The sequence below is a fragment of the Lissotriton helveticus genome, chromosome 7, assembly GCF_964261635.1.
Source record: "Lissotriton helveticus chromosome 7, aLisHel1.1, whole genome shotgun sequence".
NCBI lineage: Eukaryota > Metazoa > Chordata > Amphibia > Caudata > Salamandridae > Lissotriton > Lissotriton helveticus.
Window position 1 is genome coordinate 1,259,119,152 of NC_136068.1, and position 24,700 is coordinate 1,259,143,851.

General features: G+C 43.1%; 1 protein-coding gene across 8 annotated transcripts in view; it reads right to left on the minus strand.

Moving 5' to 3' along the window:
- SPATA20 (spermatogenesis associated 20) overlaps positions 1-24,700 on the minus strand; it is a 2,403,479-nt gene that overhangs the window by 956,819 nt on the left and 1,421,960 nt on the right. For all 8 annotated transcript variants that reach the window (XM_078654432.1, XM_078654437.1, XM_078654433.1 and 5 more), the window contains 3 exons: positions 4,782-4,991; positions 4,451-4,643; positions 2,952-3,120 (listed from right to left, as the gene is read on the minus strand). In XM_078654432.1, the coding sequence (XP_078510558.1) occupies positions 2,952-3,120; positions 4,451-4,643; positions 4,782-4,991 (572 nt within the window). The remainder of the gene's footprint in view (positions 1-2,951; positions 3,121-4,450; positions 4,644-4,781; positions 4,992-24,700) is intronic.

Genomic DNA, 24,700 nt, shown 5'->3' on the forward strand with positions numbered 1-24,700 from the left:
AACTACAACAACAAACATAAAATGAAAGAACCATGTACTTAGTAGGACTCGATCAAGAGAGTCTCTACACCAGCCTCCCTCAACAGAAAACTCTGGATACTCTGGAGAACATCCTATTCACTGGAGAGTGGACCTACAATACACCGAAGCATTTTGTCTTCTAAAGTTGCAGGTTAGCACTCACCGAAAATTATTTTGAATTTGAGGGGACTCTCTACGAACAATGCCATGGTACTTCCATGGGAAGTACCTTTGCCTCAAGTGTGGCAGGGTTGTAGGTAAGCCATTTTGAACAACAATACATACAAACCAGTCTAACCCCTTTTTGCCGCAGATACCAAAGAACTGCAACTATTGCCTGATTTTATCTGGACATAGCGCCAACATCCCAACTGCAACACAACCCATGTGATATACCTGATCACATGTCCTTGTCAAAGCAGATACATAGGTATGACTTGTCGCAAAGTGAAATTACGCATTGGTGAACACAAGAGTAACATCAATTGTAAATGACCGACTACCAAGATGAGCAGACATTGAAAAAGATCACTCGGCTGAGGATCTACAATGGGTAGTCTTGGAGACTCTGTACACCAAGACCCATAACGCGAAACGTGTCCTTTTTGAGAAGGAACAACGTTGGGTGCATCGCTTGAAGGCAGACAGCGAGGGACTGAACGATACTATCCCCTGGCACACGCTGTAAAATCATGGCACACGCTGTAAAATCATGTACAAGACACATAGCTACTACAGACTGTATCCAACACGCTGTAAAATCATGTACAAGACACATAGCTACTACAGACTGTATCTAAGACAAACATAACTTTCTGATAAGTTGACACAGTACTTTTTGAATGACCAACACATCCCCTTTTATCAATATGTGCTTAGCTTCAACTGACTTGCAAAGTTACTCCCCACAAAATACATCAATGAATGAAATAATATCATTCGGACAATTATCTAGTGACACTTTAGTAAGGTAATTGCCTTTATCTTTAACCATACAAGCAGTCATATTGCTTTAAATAGGTATTTAATGCCATATGCCAACCAAAGCTGCCAACCAAAGCTGCCAACCAACATGGGTGGATTAGTCCTATTACCATTTCCACAGCCACCGCTATGTAAATCCTCATTCTATGCGGCCCCGCGTATACCGGGACGCCTCACAGAGCCCGAACAAGTCAGTGACTTGTCGGTACTGGTAAGCTGTTGACTTACATCCTTTTAAAGTTTCCGACTAAGGTAAGAGATATGGTACTTTAACTCTTGCCTATTTCAAAGCAAGGCCGTTTACTGCTCGGCGGAATCCTGAAGAATGAAGTAATGACACATTACAAAGGTAATTGTTTGAGTTCATTCATGACCGCAAACTCTCACTGTTAATTCTTCTCGCTTTCTGTTAACGGCATGAAGCCTCAATGATTAAAAATAGAAACTGCTTGCACTCTACAGATAAGGACGTCTGAATGATAAACGTGATGATTCACTTTGGCACTATAACGATCGTCCCTGGGGCTTTAGCGTTGTTTGTAACAATGGAGTTGACCCCGAAAGGGCGTATACCTTGGCGATTAACCACACAAACGCTACACGCAGAATAATAATTATCCCAGAAGGTGACTTCTAGCCTTAATACTAGTTAGACCCGTGAATGCACAATAAAACATGTTTGCACTTACTAATATACTACCTGCCCTATTCGCCAATTTTAAAACTGCTATGCTACCTCGTACGCCTTCCTAATGGAGACTAACAAGGTGCATTAAGATTTTTATCTTGATTAATCTGCATTTTAAAACGCAACAGCATTATTAATATATCGGTGATACTAAATAATATTACCTCAGACATATAGGGTACAAATCTAAGAACTATGATACTACTTATATCTTTTTTTCTTATAATTCCAGATACTACTGATCTGAATTCACAATGCTGGTGGTAAGTTAACCACTATGATTAGGGGTTACAACAAGCTTCCTAAGCACTTTGGTCCTGAAGAAAGCCTTTAGAATTTACAAGAAGGCTGAAACATGTTGACCCAATAATGCAGTAGACTGGTAAGTGGGTCTACAAACGCACCTGTTTTGTTCTTATTTTCTCACATCACCTTCCTCAGAATAACATTTTCGCACAACATAGTGATGTCGAAAATTTTAATTCACAGCACCTGAGCACTTGCACCTTTTTCACTGTTCTTATATTTCTGGACACTACTGAAAATCAGTTGGTCTACCTCCAGGCGGAGGACAGCATACAAACTATCTAAGAACCCTATGATGATGCTGTAATGTTACACCCAGGCGGAGAATCAAGACATACCGCCACTGGCCTGTGTACGTTTTATGAGGGTTTTTATATGGTTCTAATCCGACAAAGACCCTGATTTCACAGGACAAGTGATCCATTCTCCCCCTGATTATTATTGTAAGTTATTGAAGCCACACTGCTGAAATACATTGAGGTTTCTTTTCTCAGATTTCAGTAAGGCAGAACCTCTGCTCTTGTAGAGTTTAGTTCATTAATGTCAGGTTCAGATTTCGATCTGTTGTGACTGAAGTGCAAGATAAGTCACAGTGGGGACTGCTAATGAAAATGAGTATTTATTAATTGAATTGAGGCATTACTGAAAAAGCGCACATGCGCCCAAATCTCCTCCTACAATATGTATGTTGAATCAAATTTTGAAAATATCCCTTAAAAATGTTCTGAAGACTATTTTTGCATAATAATTTGAGTTGCAATTTTGGCCTGGTTTTTGGCCCAATACTGGCCTGCTGTTTGAGCTGATTTTGGGCTTGCACTTGGACAGCTTTGGGCTTGGGAAAATCTAGCAACAATGGCAGTCGGAAGAAATACATTCTACGGATAAGAAATGAGTCCTGTGGACCGGCACATAATACACCGAGCATATATTAATTTCCGTTTTAACTCACATCTGCTCCACATTGTTTTGCACTCCTTGGTAGCAGGTCCTCAGCAGTTTCCCGGAGTATGCATTGAACATGTGCTCTTGGAGGAAGGTGGCAGCATTCACTGCTTGCTTAACATAGTCCTTCTTGCCGAAAATCGCCCCACTTCTTGCAAACCCCGAAATCATGAGACCTGATAAGAGACAAAAAGGGAAGAAGAATGAAACAATGGGAGTTGAGGGAAAGACAGCCCTATAATTAATACGGGAAGATAGAGAGAAACACAATGGTAAATGGACCGCGAGATGGACGAGCGAGAGAAGTATGCAATTAGCTATCGGCCTGTAGGCAAATGCCAAGTCTAGCTTGTGAAGTGCCTGCTCCAAATTGTTTTTTTGTACCACCGGTCTCTTTCAGGACAGCAGTCTCGAGTGCTTTCTCACTGCAGTCTATTTTATTTTATTTATTTCTAGGGTGTTATAAGATAGAAATGTCGTGCCATTAACTTTTGTATTGATGTCGTGCCATTAACTTTTGTATTTACTTAACAGCATAAACTTCCAGTGACCTGGAAAACGACCACACAAGGATGACTGCAATGCTGGCAGTTTCATATCGCATCACATTTGATTCAAGGTCACTGTCAGATGAGTTCAGACGGGTAGCCGTCAGTACCTGCCACGTGTCACAAACAGAATCATTTTCATAGATAACAAACTGGACTTATCCATGAAGTAATTAACCTACTCTCCTGCTTGGATTCACCTCCAAGACTGTTCCACCAGTAGCACCGAAGGTAGTCACCTCTCGCACGGTTCAATCAACGGGACAGCGGCGATTCATCTTTAACGTACAAAGGACATCTTAGTAAATCACCTCCCATACTGCTCTACCAATGGCTCACCAGGGATTCACCTCACGTACAGTTCCATCCATGGCACAACAGTTTTACCTTACATATCGTTCTACCTGTGGCATCCGGGGATTCATTTAATTGCATAGTATACACCAATAGTACATGGGTGAGTGATATGTTCTACTAAATGGTACACTTGAAATGCAGCGCCACCAGTGACAGGCTCGGTATTTGTCACAGCTACAACCTGCTAGTGGCACAGAATAAATCCAAAACATTGCCACGTGAATGACAAATATGGAAATCACTTCATGCAACATCTGACCAAAGCAAACTATATCCAGTGGTGAATCATACGGAGTCCATCATTAGATAAACTTACTGAACATCCTTACTGCACCACTGTTGGCATGCAAGGGGCGCGCATCGCATAAAGCTCCGCAGATGAAACACTAGGTATTCTCTACACATATTAAACCAACAGTTTCAACTAGAACCTTGCCATTCTTACTGGACTATAAAATGGCACTTGAAATCAATCCTCTGGATTTCAATAAACACTCCTTCACACATGGGGCAATCACTACAGTTATAAGCCATTCATACTTGTTATTAAGAGGTACTGACAGACGCATGCCTGCAGAGATTCTCAATGGTAGTTCCTTACCAATCCACGAAGCGACCATCTTGGTATCCAGATCAGGTTTTGGTCGACTCTTGCGAGCCTCAAAAAGCTTTTCCCGGCAACTGCTCAATATGGTGTTCAGGTGACCCAAGTCCAAATGAAATCTGGCCGCAGTCAACTCTAGTGAGTATCTTTGAATCAACACATTCTTTCCCACTAGTTCTCCACGAGGGTCCTAAAAAGCAAGAAGAGAAATCACAGGTAATAAATAGCTCTATCAACTCCCAGCTCACAACCCCAGCTGTGAGTGAGCATATGTCTTGTCTGAGAAGTGAGGTGCACGAGTTAGTTCTGTCACAATGCCCAATCTTACCTGGGCTTGGCTGACGTTCCCTTCTTCTTTCACTCCATAGTAATACATCAGGATATCAGCCATTGTTTTTCCTATGGCTTCTGGGACAACGTCTGGTAGTAGATCCCGAATTTCTGCTGCAGTCCATACACAGAATGCCCCCTCCTTCTTTTCAGTGGATTGGGATGTTGGATAAGAGTCTGCATCCTCTGCACTATAAAACCCTCCACTCTGCGGGGAACAAATGCAGCTACAAATCCAGGTTGTGTTCCTTGCAACATCAAGAATCAACAAATGTACAGTTACTAAAGCTACCACGTCTATCATACTAAAAGTATCAAACACACGGACCTGTCACTAAGCTATCATTCAGTCATAAAGCACCTTTAATGACCCGAGAGACTACTGAGAACGTTAAATGTACACTCTCTACCCCTTTCAAAGATGAGTGGCAGACCAGGCCTTGTTTCCAGAATCAGTATGGTCGCTCAGCCTGCCAATCTTTCTGGGCCAGTAGGTAGCTGCCTGCAACATCAAGTAGCCTCCATCTTCAGAAGGGAAAGAAGAACATCTATGGAAACATTATTTTTGGTGGTTACTCGATTTACCTGCAGATTCATAACTTCATGAATCCTCCAAAGCTCCAGAACGGATCTAGAAACTTGAAATAGCTATCCCGTGACAGAAGGCGAACATTGATTCCAACTCCAGATCCTTTACTGGTCAAGCCATTAAGGCATTACATGGTACAGATGTTTGTGCCTGTCTTTATTTAAACAACTTTAGACGCAGAAAGGACAAGTTACTTACTTTTGGTAACGCATTATCTGGTACAGACTATCTAGCAGCAGATTCTTATCTTTAAATTAACCAGGCGTCAGGTGGATCCAGAAACTTTTGCAGAGAAATACCCATTGCACGCTGCGTCGGGTGGCTGCATTTGGCTCCGCATGATGTCTTCCACATCGGTAGCGTCGGTTATGATGTTGTGATACCTATAAATGCGCCAGCCAGGCGGGGGAGGGGCAATTCCAAAGCTGCAGCCACCTTACATCAGAACAGATGGAGAGGGTGTCCTCTGAAGGGAGGGTCAAAAAATCAAAGTTGAACTTGAACTAGGTGTACTCCCACTGATAAAATGAAAATACAAGTAGAACCCCTTCAAAGACAATGAATAATAAGCAGAAATAGCCTCCCTGTCTCTAGGGCCGGGCATTTACACACTTGGGCAGGAGCAGAGTCACAGGATGACCCCAAAGTAACGGAGCAGGTTGTGGTAAATGGAACCTGCCCCTCCGGTGGGAGTGGAGCAGGCTGGAGGGATCGCCCCTCAAATGGGCAGAAATAAAATTATCAACAAAGGCAATCCCAACCGCAGAGCCATCATCTCAGAATCCCTTTGTGAGCTAACTCTGGTCCCTCAAAGGCATCCAGATGCTTTCCAGAGAAAGATGAAGATGAGAGAAGGCCAAACAGAATGCTTAACAAAACTAGTTGCTGACAGGGCACCTAAACACCAATCATTGTCACTGCAAATACAAATCTTCTGCGGATTTGCCTCGGACGGCATAGAGTAAAAGGAAAGGATGTCAGCTTGCTGGGGTGTATAAAAGGCAGGGGAAACCCAATCAACCCTTGTAGGCTTGGGCACTGAATGTTTAAAGTCACAGTGTGCTACAAGGGACTTATTTAAGAGCGGAGAGACTTAGTTGTGAGTCATACATACGTAACAAACTCCGGTGTATCAAAAGAGTATCACACTTTGTTTTAAACTAGAGTTAATCAAAGGAAGGATAATAAAAGGGAACACACGGAGAAAATTAATATTTCTGAAAAAATTATTATTATTCTGTATTCAATGATGAAACAATGAATTTACATCTTGGGAGACAGGTACATCGAAATGAAACAAAGCAAAAAAAAAACTGTGAACAGAGGTATAGTTAATCACACTCCTTCAGTTCACAGCACAAACATCAACTCCCAGTTAGTGTAACAAACAACCAAACGTAATTAATAAGCAGTGGTCGAATGTTGGTGACAACACAACACTGTAGGAGATGATGGAGGTGTCGACGTTTCGGTCTAGTGTGCAGTCGTCATGTAGACCATCATCAGGACTAAACATTTCATTGCAGAAAAAACTCCCTAAATTAAAAATGAAACAGAATTACTAAGAATACATCAAACGATTAAATAATTCAATTAAAAAACTCATTAAAAAACTCCATGTGTTAGACTGAACCTATATTGTCTATTTATAACCAAGCATTTTACCCCTTCCTGGTAAAGCTCGTTGTTCAACATCATTCAACAGTTTAACTTTAAATAAAATCACAAATTAATCATTGTACCACAGTTATTGCATTCCATCTTGATAATAAAAAACATGAAAAAATGTCTTGAAATCTTGAAAACAGTGTTGCTATACAATAAACTGTACACAGTTACAAACTCGAAAACGGGCACATGGTCAGATTTGTCAATTGTCTGTGCTCGAAATAGTTAGACAATTACTTAGGTTAATGATTGATCACTACATCACAACACTTGTGTCCAAATTCAAAAGGGTCTCTTGGTTGCAAACCCATGTTGTTTTCATAGAGTAGAATAAATACAATTTAACAGCAGACACTTACAAGAGTAGCGGCATTATAGATCTTACTCAAACAAACAATTTAAAAAAGAAACATCAAACAGTGAGTTTGTCACCTGAAATTTCAGAAGAATATGTAAAAGACCACAGATGAAGGGGAGGGTCAATGGATGATTGAATCAGTTCTGAAAGGAATAAAAGATTCCATTAGATGGGGGACTGCATATTATGAAGGAAACCCCAACAAAAATGAATGAAAACATACCTATTATTCTGATGTAGGGGAACAAAATACCGTTGTAGGAAGACCCACCAATTAATGATTGAAAATGCAGCGTCACTTCGTATTTCTGAGAAGGGAGAGGGAAACCGAATTTTAAAGTATGATATGTCAGCAATAACAGATATACTTTATGCACTAAGTAGACAGACCTCTGTGGAAGTCTGGGGAATATTTGTATGATATTTGGGTTTGCACACTAAAATAAAACGAGTTATAGAACAGACAAAAGTGTCAAGGGTAGCGACCAATAGGCACAGAATGTGTCTGCGTGTAAACAAAACGTCAGGACACTTAAACACATGACAGGTCGATGTGTAGCCAGGTGAGATGTGGCATGGCAATCACATAGTTAAATGTGATCGAAATTAAAGAAAACAGACTATGTCTGCATGTAACTTTGAAAAGGATTTATTACTCTACATATAGACGCTAACAGTTCGTCATGTAGCAAAAAGTCCGGCTTAATTACAAAAAATCTCTAGGTGATGCTAAAGTTACCAGGAACAGTCTTACATGCAATATTTAAAAGGGTCTTGTCTAGCTAGCGTCATATGCTTACTTAGTCAATCGAAGAACAGCGTCCTTAGTCAGCAAGCGGGATCGTCGGTGGTACGGGCTGGCCTGGGTCGTGGTTTATAAAGACAATGACCCGGAAGCAAATCAGTGATACGAAAGTAAAGAAGGACTCGGGCCGTCTTACTTAGATGTTTGTAGCAACAGTCGCCATGTTGGTGAATAAGATTACCGATTAAGACAGAATATAAAAAAAAAAAAAAAGGGGGGATTGTCATGTGTCTAAAACAAGTCCGAGCTAATTCAGGGAAATAAGGTGCCGATTCCGAATCCAAACTCTGGTCGATCAAAACATGCTCTGTAATAAACATAATACGTGTGGCGTGGCTCAATTGCTAACCTAAGATCACTTTGAAGGTTGGCCCTCCTGGGGAATTTATATAGCAGTCTAAGAATAGAAATATATCGGCGAAATTTCAAATGACAAACCAAGCATGTACATAAATATATAAAGAGACAGCGTGATATTGAATACAACATACAGAGAAATGCATGCAAATCCTCAATTCATTTCACTATGTGTACTAAAGTCATTACTAGGTGTCTTGCCAAGTGGATCTTGTAGTAATTCATGTAAGGCAGGCAATTGCATGCCATTCTGTACTAGAATTGAGACCAAATTTAACTGATTCAGCTAGACAAATCCAGCGTTGTTCTTTAAGTGATAGCAAGTGGTCCACATTGGGTTGTCTTATTGAGGGCTTTACTACCTCAACTACCCACCACTTTAGTTCATTTTCACTATGTTTTATAGCAGAGTAATGATCTACAAGGGGAGCATTCTCAGTATGACAGCGAATTCTCGACTGACGTTGCAGAATTCGTTTTTTAATAGGCTGGGTTGTTTTGCCAAAGTATTTCATGCCACAAGGGCATTCAATACAATAGACAACGTTTGTTGTATTGCAGTTAGAGAAGTTCTTCAATACGAAAGTCTTATTGTTCAAAATGAATTGTTTGGTATTGGCCGTAGTGGTACATGCTGTACAGTGGTTGCATTTATAGTGTCCTATTAAAGGACTCAATTGTCGCATATTGTCAACCAAATGGTTGTCTTTATTTTGATAGGCATGAACCAGCCTATCTCTTAGATTCCTCCCTCTTTTGAACGCAAACATTGGCTTATCGACCAGTTCCGGTAGATCTGAGAGGAGAGGCCAATGTTTGGTGATCGTTTTCTTGATAGAATTGCTTGACGTGCCAAAGGTAGTGACACAAACAAGTTTTGGTTGCGTTGTTTTAACTTTTACTTGAAGAAGTGATTCTCGGTCATTATACCAAGCTCGCTTCAGTGAACGTTTCAGTGGTCTATTGGGATAACCACGTGCAAGCAATTTCAGTTTGAGTTGTTGTGCTTCTTTAAAGTAATCAATTCTCCTGGAGCAATTTCTGCGCAGGCGCAGAAATTGCCCAAAGGGTAACCCATCGCGTAGGGCTTGAGGGTGACAACTGTTGTATCTAAGTAGGGTGTTTTTGGCAGTGGGTTTGGTATACAGAGTGGTATATAGCATATTTTCCTCATTCACCTTAATGGAGATATCCAAGAAATCCATACTCTGGTTGTTGGAGACCATTGTGAACTGTAAGTTGCTGTTTCTTAAGTTAATCCATGCATGAAAGTTGGCTAATTCTTCGGAGTTACCATGCCAAATGAAAAAGATGTCATCTATATAACGCAGCGAGCAACGAAGCTGGGCTGCGAAGGGGTTATTGATGCTGTTGATGAACTTGTCCTCAAAGTCAGAAACGTATATATTAGCTATGTCCGGCGCAAAAACTGCGCCCATAGCCACGCTTTTTAGTTGTTGGTAAAAGGTCCTGTCATAGATGAAAAAGTTCTCACATAAAGGAATGCGTAAACATTCAATGATAAAATCAGATGGAACTTGATGAGGTCTTGGTCTACCTTCAAGAAGTGTAAACAGAATGGTCAGGACATCTTCTTGCGGGATGTTTGTATATAGACTTTCAATGTCCATAGACACCAAAAGTTCTAAATCACTGTCAAAGGGAGTATTTTCTACGCTATTAATCACAGCCATTGTATCTCTGATGTAGTTTTTGTTCTCAGTTGCAAAAGGGCGAATAAAAAAGTCTACATATTGAGCCAGGGGTTTCAAGATGGAATTACACCCTGACACAATTGGACGTCCCGGAGGGCAGGTCTGATGTTTATGTACTTTTGGCAGTATGTAGATTGCCGGGACTGTGGGCGCTTTGTTGATGAAGAAAGATGCCTCTTTTTCACTTAACCAGCCTCCATTGAAACCACTACGAGATAGATCGTGAATTTTTCTCTCTAGTTTGGAAGTTGGATTACCTGGTAATTTCCGGTAGTTGGATATTACTGATAGTTGTTTCTGGAGTTCGTTATTGTAGGCTTTTTCATCCCATAATACTATACCTCCTCCTTTGTCGGCTGGCTTAAAGATGGTATCAGGGAGGGATTGTAGATGAAATAAGGCCTGTTGCTGCTCTTTATTTATATTGTAAGGAACCCATTTAGGGTGTTTAAATAGATGTTCTATTTCAGTCATCACAGCATTTTCAAACGTGATGATTTCTTTGGCTACTAGGTTATTTGGCGGAAAAAAGGTAGAATTAGGACGTAGACCGGTCACATCAAAACATGGGATCTCAATTTTGTTCGAGAATTTTTTTTTAAGGCGAATCGATCTGAAGAACTTGTAGAGTTCTAACTTGGTGGAAAAAAGTTCGTTTTTATATGTAGGAACAAAAGCAAGACCTTATGAGAGGACAGATATTTCTGTAGTTGTCAAAGTATGTCTAGATAGATTAAAAATAGGTAAACTTACAGTGTTATCTACCACTCGTAGTATTGGTTCCTCATGCGTCGGTAACCCGGGGTGTAGTTGTTGCGTCCCCATCCTCTGCGTGATTGTCTCTGGTGGCCTCGTGAGGGTGGGCCTTGTCCCCTCTGACCTTGCCCTAAAAAAGGCTGTCTGGAAGTAGATGGCTGTAGACCAAACCCACTGCCAAAAACACCCTACTTAGATACAACAGTTGTCACCCTCAAGCCCTACGCGATGGGTTACCCTTTGGGCAATTTCTGCGCCTGCGCAGAAATTGCTCCAGGAGAATTGATTACTTTAAAGAAGCACAACAACTCAAACTGAAATTGCTCGCACGTGGTTATCCCAATAGACTACTGAAACGTTCACTGAAGCGAGCTTGGTATAATGACCGAGAATCACTTCTTCAAGTAAAAGTTAAAACAACGCAACCAAAACTTGTTTGTGTCACTACCTTTGGCACGTCAAGCAATTCTATCAAGAAAACGAACACCAAACATTGGCCTCTCCTCTCAGATCTACCGGAACTGGTCGATAAGCCAATGTTTGCGTTCAAAAGAGGGAGGAATCTAAGAGATAGGCTGGTTCATGCCTATCAAAATAAAGACAACCATTTGGTTGACAATATGCGACAATTGAGTCCTTTAATAGGACACTATAAATGCAACCACTGTACAGCATGTACCACTACGGCCAATACCAAACAATTCATTTTGAACAATAAGACTTTCGTATTGAAGAACTTCTCTAACTGCAATACAACAAACGTTGTCTATTGTATTGAATGCCCTTGTGGCATGAAATACTTTGGCAAAATAACCCAGCCTATTAAAAAACGAATTCTGCAACATCAGTCGAGAATTCGCTGTCATACTGAGAATGCTCCCCTTGTAGATCATTACTCTGCTATAAAACATAGTGAAAATGAACTAAAGTGGTGGGTAGTTGAGGTAGTAAAGCCCTCAATAAGACAACCCAATGTGGACCACTTGCTATCACTTAAAGAACAACGCTGGATTTGTCTAGCTGAATCAGTTAAATTTGGTCTCAATTCTAGTACAGAATGGCATGCACTTGCCTGCCTTACATGAATTACTACAAGATCCACTTGGCAAGACACCTAGTAATGACTTTAGTACACATGGTGAAATGAATTGAGGATTTGCATGCATTTCTCTGTATGTTGTATTCAATATCACGCTGTCTCTTTATATATTTATGTACATGCTTGGTTTGTCATTTGAAATTTCGCCGATATATTTCTATTGTTAGACTGCTATATAAATTCCCCAGGAGGGCCAAACTTCAAAGTGATCTTAGGTTAGCAATTGAGCCACGCCACACTTATTATGTTTATTACAGAGCATGTTTTGATTGACCAGAGTTTGGATTCGGAATCGGCACCTTATTTCCCTGAATTAGCTCGGACTTGTTTTAGACACATGACAATCCCCCCTTTTTTTTATTTATTTTTTTATATTCTGTCTTAATCGGTAATCCTCTTCACCAACATGGCGACTGTTGCTACAAACATCTAAGTAAGACGGCCCGAGTCCTTCTTTACTTTCGTATCACTGATTTGCTTCCGGGTCATTGTCTTTATAAACCACGACCCAGGCCAGCCCGTACCACCGACGATCCCGCTTGCTGACTAAGGACGCTGTTCTTCGATTGACTAAGTAAGCATATGACGCTAGCTAGACAAGACCCTTTTAAATATTGCATGCAAGACTGTTCCTGGTAACTTTAGCGTCACCTAGAGATTTTTTGTAATTAAGCCGGACTTTTTGCTACATGACAAACTGTTAGCGTCTATATGTAGAGTAATACATCCTTTTCAAAGTTACATGCAGACATAGTCTGTTTTCTTTAATTTCGATCACATTTAACTATGTGATTGCCATGCCACATCTCACCTGGATACACATCGACCTGTCATGTGTTTAAGTGTCCTGACGTTTTGTTTACACGCAGACACATTCTGTGCCTATTGGTCGCTACCCTTGACACTTTTGTCTGTTCTATAACTCGTTTTATTTTAGTGTGCAAACCCAAATATCATACAAATATTCCCCAGACTTCCACAGAGGTCTGTCTACTTAGTGCATAAAGTATATCTGTTATTGCTGACATATCATACTTTAAAATTCGGTTTCCATCTCCCTTCTCAGAAATACGAAGTGACGCTGCATTTTCAATCATTAATTGGTGGGTCTTCCTACAACGGTATTTTGTTCCCCAACATCAGAATAATAGGTATGTTTTCATTCATTTTTGTTGGGGGTTCCTTCATAATATGCAGTCCCCCATCTAATGGAATCTTTTATTCCTTTCAGAACTGATTCAATCATCCATTGACCCTCCCCTTCATCTGTGGTCTTTTACATATTCTTCTGAAATTTCAGGTGACAAACTCACTGTTTGATGTTTCTTTTTTAAATTGTTTGTTTGAGTAAGATCTATAATGCCGCTACTCTTGTAGGTGTCTGCTGTTAAATTGTATATATTCTACTCTATGAAAACAACATTGGTTTGCAACCAAGAGACCCTTTTGAAGTTGGACACAAGAGTTGTGATGTAGTGATCAATCATTAACCTAAGTAATTGTCCAACTATTTCGAGCACAGACAATTGACAAATCTGACCATGTGCCCGTTTTCGAGTTTGTAACTGTGTACAGTTTATTGTATAGCAACACTGTTTTCAAGATTTCAAGACATTTTTTCATGGTTTTTATTATCAAGATGGAATGCAATAACTGTGGTACAATGATTAATTTGTGATTTTATTTAAAGTTAAACTGTTGAATGATGTTGAACACCGAGCTTTACCAGGAAGGGGTAAAATGCTTGGTTATAAATAGACAATATAGGTTCAGTCTAACACATGGAGTTTTTTAATGAGTTTTTTAATTGAATTATTTAATCGTTTGATGTATTCTTAGTAATTCTGTTTCATTTTTAATTTAGGGAGTTTTTTCTGCAATGAAATGTTTAGTCCTGATGATGGTCTACATGACGACTGCACACTAGACCGAAACGTCGACACCTCCATCATCTCCTACAGTGTTACGTTGTCACCAACATTCGACCACTGCTTATTAATTACGTTTGGTTGTTTGCTACACTAACTGGGAGTTGATGTTTGTGCTGTGAACTGAAGGAGTGTGATTAACTATACCTCTGTTCACAGTTTTTTTTTGCTTTGTTTCATTTCTATGTACCTGTCTCCCAAGATGTAAATTCATTGTTTCATCATTGAATACAGAATAATTGAGCTTGCTGGGGTAGCGTCTTATTTGGCCTCTCAAGTTTCAGTATCCAGTTTGGAACCAAGGAAGGTTCAAGAGGTGAGGAATCTGTTGATACAAGTATCCACCAGAAAAGTGGCAGATAAGAGGATATGACATAGGTCCTGGTTGATAGGAAAAGTTAAAGATAGTAAACAATAAAAATTGGGCGCAAAAGAGAAACGCCGCTTCTAGGACATTTAACTGTACCAGAGGGTAACTGGTGTTGGAGTAGTCCAACACATTAATTGTAAAAACTGGTGGAAAATCTCTTTCTCAAATAGATAGTCCATTCGTGTAGAACAACCACATTTTTAGTTCATCTTCAATCTTTACTGACCTGCCCTGCAGTGAGCTGGGCTCTGTGTTACCTCCCTCCAAACTTAGGGGCCTATTAGGATGGCGGACGGAAGAGGAGGGACCGTCCGCAGGAGCAGCGGCGGTCCCTCCGTGCTAATTAGGATGTGACCGCCACCCTGGCGGTCACATCCTGTATATTTAACATTGCGGCGGGTGCTGCTTGAAGCAGCACACGTCGCAATGTTAAAAAAGGCATGTTTACCTTTGCATGCACAAAGCTGTAGGCACCGCGTGGTGCCTGCCACTTCGTGCACGCAAAGGCAGGGGGTCCATAGGTACCCCCCATGTGCACCTCCCTTCACCCCTGGGGGCCCGCAACGGGCCCCCAAAGTAAACACCGTATGCCTTTCCATGGCGGAAATGCCGCCGTGGAAAGGCATAGGAGCACAGCCATCCTAATATGGCTGGCGGTGTCTGATAGACACCGCCAGCCATGTTAGAGCTTTTCAGCCGCGGTCAGAAGGCGACCGCGGCGGAAAAGTGGCGCACTGAAAAAAGATGCCCCAGCCATCCTAATCTGGCGGGGGGGTCTTTTCTCAGTCCGCAGCGGATAATCCGCATCCTCCGGGCCGGCGATGGCTTCCGCCGGCCCGGAGGATGCGGATTATCCGCTATCATAATGGGCCCCTTAGCTTGTAGGGTCTGCCCACAGAGAAGAGAAAGGGAGTGGTGGGACAGGCCTACTACCTGTGTAGAATTCTATGCCAGCCTTGGAATCTTGAATATCTGGGCAACCCATTTAGCACATCTGCGCTGCAGCAGCAGAGGGAGAAGCCTGCTGCAATGCCTAATAGACCTTGTGGAATACAGAGGACGTGCTGTGCTGAACACAGAGTGATGGTGGAGTCTGAGAGTGATGCAAGGGAACAAGTGGTGAATCCTTCCACCCTCTGACTTATAGGTCTCTCTGGCCTCGCACCATATGGAGCCCTGAAACCAGGATTCCTTGGCTTTAATACTGCGGTGTAGGGCACACAGGCTTAATATTTGATGAACATTAATTAATCTCCTTAACTCTCTGTTTTTGCATGAAGAATGCGGATGATGCAGCACAGGATATTTTTTAGAGGAGTACATCCAGTCTGTGTTAGTGTCCATTTTTGTTGGATATTCAAAATCACCATACAGTAAACAGCTCAATGGTGTAGACCAGAGGTCTCCATTGAGAAACCCTACAGCTACTGGTAGCTCACCAGTACAGACATAATGGTGGCCGTACCACGCATATTATTGGCTATTACTGACATATTGTGGACATCCTGGTCATTATGTTGACAACATTGGCACAATGTTGATGTCCAAGCCCAGTATAAACAATTAGTGACGGGGGAGGCCAAGACACAGGCACTGGCTACCCTACACCGCATCTATGATGTGGGCGATACGTTCGGAAAGCTTCTGGCGTGGTTAAGTAGGAAAGAGAACGATGAGAGATGGGTGGAAAGAGTAAGGGTTGGTCCGGATACGTGGGCATGTACTGATGCTGAGATAGCAGACGCTTTCGCTGACTACTATGGGACCTTTTATGAGGCCCGTGATCTGGGGTCCAGGGAGGACGCGTTGAAATATATAGCAACTATTGATATCCTGAAGCTTGAGGAGGCAGATTGCGAGGACTTAGAGGCCGATGTTACGGAGGAAGAGGCTACGGTAGCACTGACAAAACTTCGTGCAGGTAAGGCCTCAGGCCCCAATGGATTCCCAGCGGAGTTCTTCAAGAAGATGGCAGACCTTTTGATCAGACACCTTTTAGGCCTGTTCCGGGATGCCGAGAAGGAGGGTCAATTCCTTTTGGACCTCAGACAGCCACAATTGTCCCAATCTATAAGGCAGGAAAGCCTGCAGAAGACTGCGCGTCTTACCGCCCCATCTCCCTGCTGAATGTCGAAGCAAAGCTCTATGCAACTGTTCTGGCTCTTCGCTTGAGATGAGTCATACCGCGTCTGGTACATATGGACCAGACAGGGTTCATCCCGGAAAGGGCGACTAGATATAATCTCCGTAGGACACATAACTGGCTCTGTGAAGTGGAAGGTAGGACGGAGCCCCATTGGTTCCTGTCTTTGGACGCTGAAAAGGCGTTTGATGCAGTACATTGGCCCTTCTTGGAGGGAGTCCTGCAGCATTTGGGCTTTGGGCCCAAGTTTAGACGCAAAGTTCGCCTACTCTACTCAGGCCCTAGTGCACGAGTCAGGGTAAATGGTACGATGTCCAGGGCCTTTCCCATAAAAAGGGGAACCCGGCAAGGTTGTCCCTTGTCGCCCCTTCTGTTTGCCTTATCAATCGAGGTCGTGGCGTGCGCGATTAGGCAGAACCCTAGGGTGACGGGATTCCAAGTGGGGCAGACAGGGCTACAGGAGGAGAAACTGTCCCTCTATGCAGATGATGTGTTGTTGTATGTGACGCAGCCGGAGACTACCATACCGGCGCTCTTCAGTGAACTGGACCAGTACGGGGCCAGATCTGGATATCAAATCAATTGGCACAAGTCGACACTTTACGATCCCCGGGGACGGACAGAGTGGCCTCAGTTGCCAGAAAGATTGCAGACGACCAGTGAGGGATTTCTATACCTCGGGATATTTATAACAACAGACAGGAACATCTCCTACGACCGCAATATCAACCATATTGTTAGTAACTTTAAAATAGATGCAAGTAGATGGCAATTACTTCCCCTGACAATTCTTGGAAGGGCGGCCATGTTCAAAATGATCTCACTACCAAGATTTCTGTACGCATTTCAAAATTAATACTGCCTAGTGCAGCCCAAGACTTTTCGAGAAGTTCATGCGGAACTGAGGTCCTACCTGTGGTTAGAGAAGCATCCCAGGGTTGCGCTGGCGACCCTACAGAGAAACCAGTACGATGGGGGGATCTCGCTTCCTGACCTGGAGGCCTATTACTGGGCGGAACACCTGGCTCCCATCAATGAATGGGTGCATGCACCAGCCACACACCCCACTTATGCATTAGAAAGGTACATTATGGGCACGCACAATTGCTTACACTACATATATGAGGGGAAGGGACAAGCCAGGCTGTTACCGGCCACTAGACTTACATTGGGAGCATGGAAGAGGGCCTCGACAGCTACAGGATGGACACATAGACCCTCGAGGCAGACCCCGATTTGGGACTGCTCTTGGTTGAAAGAACTTAGTAATAATTTAATTAATTAAGAATCTTTATTCGGTGATTAAAAAACACCATAAAAGCACATATATATATACATTGATAAAAAGTTATTAAACATTAATCAAGATCCTTATACAGAGTTAATACAAGTAAAAATACCGATGTACAGATCCATAAACTTAGAATAAAAAATCCAAAATCTTTCATTCCTAACCCCTAGTCATCCTTAATCGGACCGCAACCTTAATAAAATTCATAATACAACACAAGGTTAGGGGATCGGAGGCTTTTTGCAAGAAGACTAATGCATCCCTAGCATGTTCCTGTTGGGCATTTTTTAAAATATTTACAAGAAAACTGCGCCTGGGCATAGAAAAATAGGGACAAAGCAAAACAAAATGGAGGGAGTCCTGCGGAGACCTATTGTCGCAGCCGCAGGGTCCCTTCTGCTCAATTGACGTGGAGAAACCTGCTGGTGAAGCCAACATAAAAGGAAGTAAATTCAGTCTGAAACGGCACATAAGAAATCTATCCTGTGCATTATGCATGAGGTACAGATAAGGCTCCATACCCTCCACACTCTTCACCAGATTATGAGCCCTCACAGTCTTTTTAACTCTTTCAGCCTCAGCTCTGCATTGGATTTTCCGCTCTAGGAAAATTTCCCCTACTTGTTTCTTGTGCTGGGCTGAAATTGTTGTAGGGTTCGTGAAAAGGTTTCCAAAACCTAAATCCTCAAGAGTGTTTTTCACATATTTAAGCCAGGGGATGCGCATACAATTAGTCCTATCTAAGCAGTCCAATAAAATTTCTCTGCTTAGATGCGCATCTGGATTAACCCATATTTTTAGCCAGGCCACAATTGGCCTAAGTTTTAACAGGTCATCCAAGTATGGCCTCCCTAGCTCCCTATGAGCTATGATTCCAGCGGTGCTGGGTGGCACCCTCAGGATAGATTTCAGATATTTATTTTCTTCCTGTTGGATTCTAGTAGTGTTCACAAAGCCCCATACTTCTGCCCCATAGATTACTTTGGAACATGATACGGAGCAATACAAGTTCACCACCTGTTCCAGGCTCCATCTACCTAACCTCCTGCCGTATCCTGCTATTGCCCCATTAGAGGCAATCATTTTGCTACAACGTTCCGCCACCAAGGAGTTAAACTGCAAAGCGCCATCGAAGGTTACTCCAAGATAAGTGAACGTTTTAACCTCCTCTAAAATATGGGTGCCTATTGTATAAGTAAATTTAGAGGAAGGTTTTTTGCCGGCCAGGAGCACATAAGATTTACCCAGGTTAACAGATAGATCCAGGGTGCTCATGAACTTAACGAACCCATCTATCAGGATTTGTAGGCTTCGCGGTGTGCGCGCGAGCAAGACCGCGTCATCCGCGTAAAGCAGGACAGGGATATGCCTCGGCCCGACCCCAGGGGAATCTGCCTTTAAACCCAAAAGAAACTGCTCCAAGTTGTTAATATAAAGGGAAAACAGAAAAGGGGCAAGGATGCAACCTTGTCTGACTCCGCTCTTACAAGGAAAAGAGTCAGACAATCCTCCCTCCCTGTTAAATCGAACCTTGGCCGTGGTGTCGCTGTGCAATTCCCTTAATATTGTGATTAAACCACTCTCAATCCCCATGCTTGACATCAAGTCCCACAACTTTCCTCTATTGACGTGGTCAAATGCTGCTGCCAAATCCATGAATCCCATATAAATAGGTTCATCACTGGCCAGAGTATATTTGGCAGTCAGCATGTAAAGGTTTAGGCATTGGTCACTAGTGGACCTCCCTGTCCTAAACCCGTATTGAGTGTCCGAGAAGATGTTATTCTCCTCGGTCCACTCGGACAGTCTGTTAAGGATTGCCCTACCCAAAAGTTTGGCCGATACGTCAATCAGGGAAATCGGCCGATAACACTTGGGGTCGTCCCTGTTGCCCTTTTTAAAAATTGGCACAATAATCGCTTTTGACCAAGATGGTGGCAAGTCACAAGAGATAGCAGTATTTATGACCCTGGTCATCAGAGGGGCCCATAAATCTGTATTGCTAAGAAACAGGTCAGGGGGAATCCCGTCCGGACCCGGAGCTTTATTTTTGGTCAGACCCTCCATCCCTGCAGTAATCTCCTTAAGAGTGAATACTACCGGGGAAACCTGACTTGGGGTTACCGGTGGCTCTACAGGGGTACCGGGCTCATGGTTATATAAACCCCTAAAGTGTGTGACCCACTGCTCCGGCAGGATGTTAGCCCCTATATCCGGGGAATCATTTTCTTGAAAAGTCGGTCTATTAATGATTCTCCAAAAGCCCGCAAGATCCTTTTTTTCCCCTGCCTCTCTTAAATCTGCCCATGCTTCTGCCTGCAGGGCGAGTTTCCTCCTTTTGGTCTCTTTTTTATATTTTTCTCTGCACACCCTAATATTTTGAGGGTCCCTTGGTTTTAGCTTAAGGCAGCATTTCAACTCCCTTAGTGCCTTAGAGCAGTCTTTGTCAAACCACCGGGGATTAGCCAGGTTACGTGTGGGAGCACTGGACTTAAGTAGGCCATCGATCAGGTTAGCGATCTGGTCAAATGCTTCCAGTAACCTTGATCCCTGGACTTCTAAGTCTAGACATTCGTTAATGGCCAATAGGCCCTTGTCACCCAAGGTTTTAAAAAACTTTACCCCAAGAACTTAGTAAGTTAAGAGGCTTCCGGGGCTGGGACGACATAGGTATTTCCTCCGTAGGGGATGTAGTCAAGAGCGGGACCTTGAAGTCATTTCAGTCACTACAGGCGGAATTTGGGCTACACCGCTCACAGTTTTTCAAATATATACAATTCAGACATGCTTGGCGGGCGGAAAGGACACTACAGGAGGCTCTCCCTGAATATGCCCCTCTGGAAGGCCGCCTGTTGCAGGAAAAGATCCCCGAAAAGGCTGTCTACCTGACTTATAAGCCAATCATGAATAATAAACCGGATAGGCTGAAGGGCCTTCGGGCCGTTTGGGAGAAAGAAGTGGGGGAGATGGATGATGTAGACTGGGGGGTAGTATTAATGCACCATAGGGAGGTAGCGATTAAGTCGCGACTCCGCTTGATTCAATTTAAGATCCTACACAGGTTATACTTTGACAGAGTACGGCTCTTTAAGATGGGGAGAGTGTCTGACCCTAGCTGCCTGCACTGTGGAATTGCAACTGGAGATTTCTTACATACACTGTGGTCGTGCTCACATATACAAACCTATTGGGGGGAGGTCACCGCTGAACTGGGTGAGGTACTAGAGATGGATATCCCACTGGACCCAAAACTCATTCTCCTGGGAATGTCCAATGATGTGGACCTGGCCCGTCCACTGCTGATCTTTTTAGCCCTAGCACTGGTGGTAGCCAAGAGGGACATAGCCAGGAAATGGGGGGCACCAGATACACCCCAGTTAGGAGAATGGAGGAGGGGAATGGATTTGTACATGGCGGCCGAAAGGGTCACGTATAGGGCGAGGGGTGTCCGAAGAAATTTCGTAAAGTATGGGGCAAATGGAGACGTTACCATGGTTTGGATGGAGGACTATGAGAGCTGCCGTTTGTATGTAACTACGATGTATACACAAGAAAGAGCCGTTCGAGTTCAAGGGAATGTACATTACGACACTATTGATCTGCTATCAATACATGTGTATTTGACTATTACTGGGGGGACCTACATTTTGTCAGAATATGTGGGGGGAGGTGTGGTGGGGGGCGCGGGGCCTTTGGCTTGACAGTGACATGCTTGTTCTGTACTTGTTTTTCTTGTGCTGAAAATAATAAAAATGTTTCCAAAAAAAAAACATTGGCACAATGATGGCCATTGTATAAGGGTGAACACTGTTGGCATACTACAGGCGTCCTGGCGGACGCTATGGCCGGCTTTTCTCTTAGACAGATTGTTGAACAAGCTACCCAAAAGGCAGGACATACATTATATGGTATATTTACGTTGAACCCCAATGTAAAGGTTTATTATGTATTACCTGTCCCATGGTCAGATCATAAGGCTATAATGTTCTTTGTGTGTATCAACCAGCACTCCACAAAATCTTGCAGCCCCGGAGTCATAGCCAAAGGGCGGGATTGGAGCATCACTGACACCCCCTCCTTACAAGCATCTCTCTCTAGAACACGGCCAGACCTGTCTACAGATGCTAACAAGGCAGCTCACAGGTTTTCCACCTGGATAAAAAATGCGGTGGGTCCTTTGGCCTCCATTAAGATCTTCTCTAAAAGGCGGAAAAAACCATTGGAACCCTGGTTCTCCAATAAATTAAGAAATCGGAAACAGGTCTGTAGAAGGAAGGAAAGAAGGTGGAGAATGAAGTATGATAAAAATGCAATATAAGCAATCATTGACCGAATACAAGAAATTACTTCTGGAAGAGAAAAGCAAAAATTTTACATCAAAAATACAACAGACAAATAACTCATCGAAGGAACTGTTTTTAACAGTGAAAAGCTTAGCTAAACTCCCAGAGCCTTCGAGGATGGATAGCAGCACCCAGTTCTGCAATCTATTGGCCCAATTTTTTAGGGACAAAATGGAGGCAGTGTACAAAGATCTGAGTGGATACTGTAATACCTTGATTGGGAAGCCCTCAGCGGGCACGTTACCCTCCCCATCTCTCCGGCTGACTTGTTTTTCCATAACTCCCATAGAGCAGATCATCCAGGTGGTCAAGACCCCTAAATCTGGGGTCCCGCTAGATCCCTGTCTGCCGAAAATATTGCACCTGGTACCTGAAGTTGTCAGTGAGCAATTATAGGTCATGTTTAAAGAGATCATTTGTTCAGCTACTTTCCCTGCTGCTTGGAAAACAGCATCAATCTTGTAGCTCCTGAAGAAACCTGATCTTGACCCGGCTGAGCCTAGCAGCTACAGACCCATCTCAAGACTACCCTTCCCGGCAAAAGTATTGGAGAAAATACTAAATATGCAACTTTCAACCTTTAGCTCCTCAGCGGTCCTATTGGATCCATAGCAATATGTTTTCCGGGAGGGGCATGGTACAGAAACAGCCTTGATTATGGCCACTGAAGAACTGGGATCTATTTTGGATGTTGGGGGGGGCTGCACTGATATTATTAGATCTGTCGGCGGCTTTCGATATGGTGAACCACGCCATTTTAATCAACATGCTCTCAGAAGTAGGAATCAGAGGATTGGCCCTTAAACTGTTGACCTCCTTCCTTTCTGATAGAGTCCAATCAGTTGAAGCCGGGGCCTTCGCCTCAGAACAGTTCTCGCTCCCTTGCTGGGTGCCACAGGGCCCGGCCCTCAGCCCTACGCTGTTTAACCTATAAGTCTCCCCTTTGGCCAAAATCATCAGGCAATGTGGTTTATCAGTGGTCTCGTATGCTCATGACACCCAACTTGTGCTGTATTATCCAGCAACATTGAAGAGACAGCAGATCGTTTTAATCTCTGTATGACTAAGGTACATCAGTGGATGAGTCTGAACTGTCTGAAACTGATTGGTGGAAAGACTGAGGTCCTCCTATTTGGTTCTGATACCTCTTTCTGGACACCCAGATGGTGGCCGACCAGCCTGGGAGATACCCCAATCTCAGTGAATAAGGCTAAAAATGTAGGCGTTATCTTTGATGATAACTTAACCTTAGAAAATCAGAACAGTTCCCTCACTTCCTCAATTTCGTTCACCCTGAAGATGATTAGAAAAATCCACCCTTCCAGTCCTTTGGAGTTAGTGAAAACCTTGGTGACAGCACTGGCATTGTCCGAATTGGACTACGGAAATGCGTTGCATGTGGGGATCTAAAAGCAGCACCATCAAAAGCTGCAACGGCTTCAAAATGCAGCTGCCAGACAGCTGCTGGATAGCCCAAATTTCCAGCCGATCTCGCATGAACTGTGGACCCTGCATTGGCTCCCTTTGGACAAGAGAATTATATTCAAAGCCCGATGTCTAGCTTTTAAGGCACTCCATGGCTTGGGCTCTGACTATCTGAAAAAGCAACTGAAATGGTATATACCAACAAGACATCTGAGGTCTGCTCATTGCAAACGTCTACAAAGTCAAGAGAGCTTGCTGGGGTGGAAGAAGTTTCATGTTAGGGACTGTTAAAAGCTGGAACATGCTTCCCAAGGATATAAAGAACAGTCCAACAATTCTGGCCTTCAGAAAAGTTCTGAAAACATGGCTTTTCATAAATTAATCTTCACTCCCTAGCTTGCATGGCAATTTTTTACTCTCTACCAGGTATGAGCGCCTAGACGCCTTCGGGCAGTTGCGCGCTGTATAAATGTTTAAATCAAATCACTGGGTGTGCCAGGGCAGGTAAATCAAATGCTACTAGTGGGCCTGCAGCACTGATTGTCCCACCCACATGAGTAGCCCTAAAAATATGTCTCAGGCCTGCCGCCGCGTGTCTACTTGGCAAGTGCACCCACTTGTCAGGCCCTCCCCATGCCTTTTCATATAGATCGGACACCCCTATGGTAGGCCAAAGGTACCCCCCTGGGCAGGGTGCAGTGTATGTGCAGTGTATGTGAAAAGTAGGACATGTACTGGTGTATGTATCATGTCCTGATAGCGAAATACTGCTATTTTCGTTTTTCACTATTGAAAGGCTATCTTGCCCTGAAGGACAGAATGGGGAATGCTTTGTAACATTTACAAGCATATCTTCCCATGGGAATAAGATGGAAAAATGGAGTTTGGTATCCCTGAACTCAGGATTTAATAACATCTTTTAGTAAATATGGTTTTTATATTGTCTGTTTGAAAATAGCACTTTTAGAAAGTGGCTATTTTCAACCATCCTGTGTGCCTCTGCCTGTTTGTGGATTGACTGTCTGGTTTCAGTGTGACAGAGACAGAGGATGTGCATTCCCTGTACACAA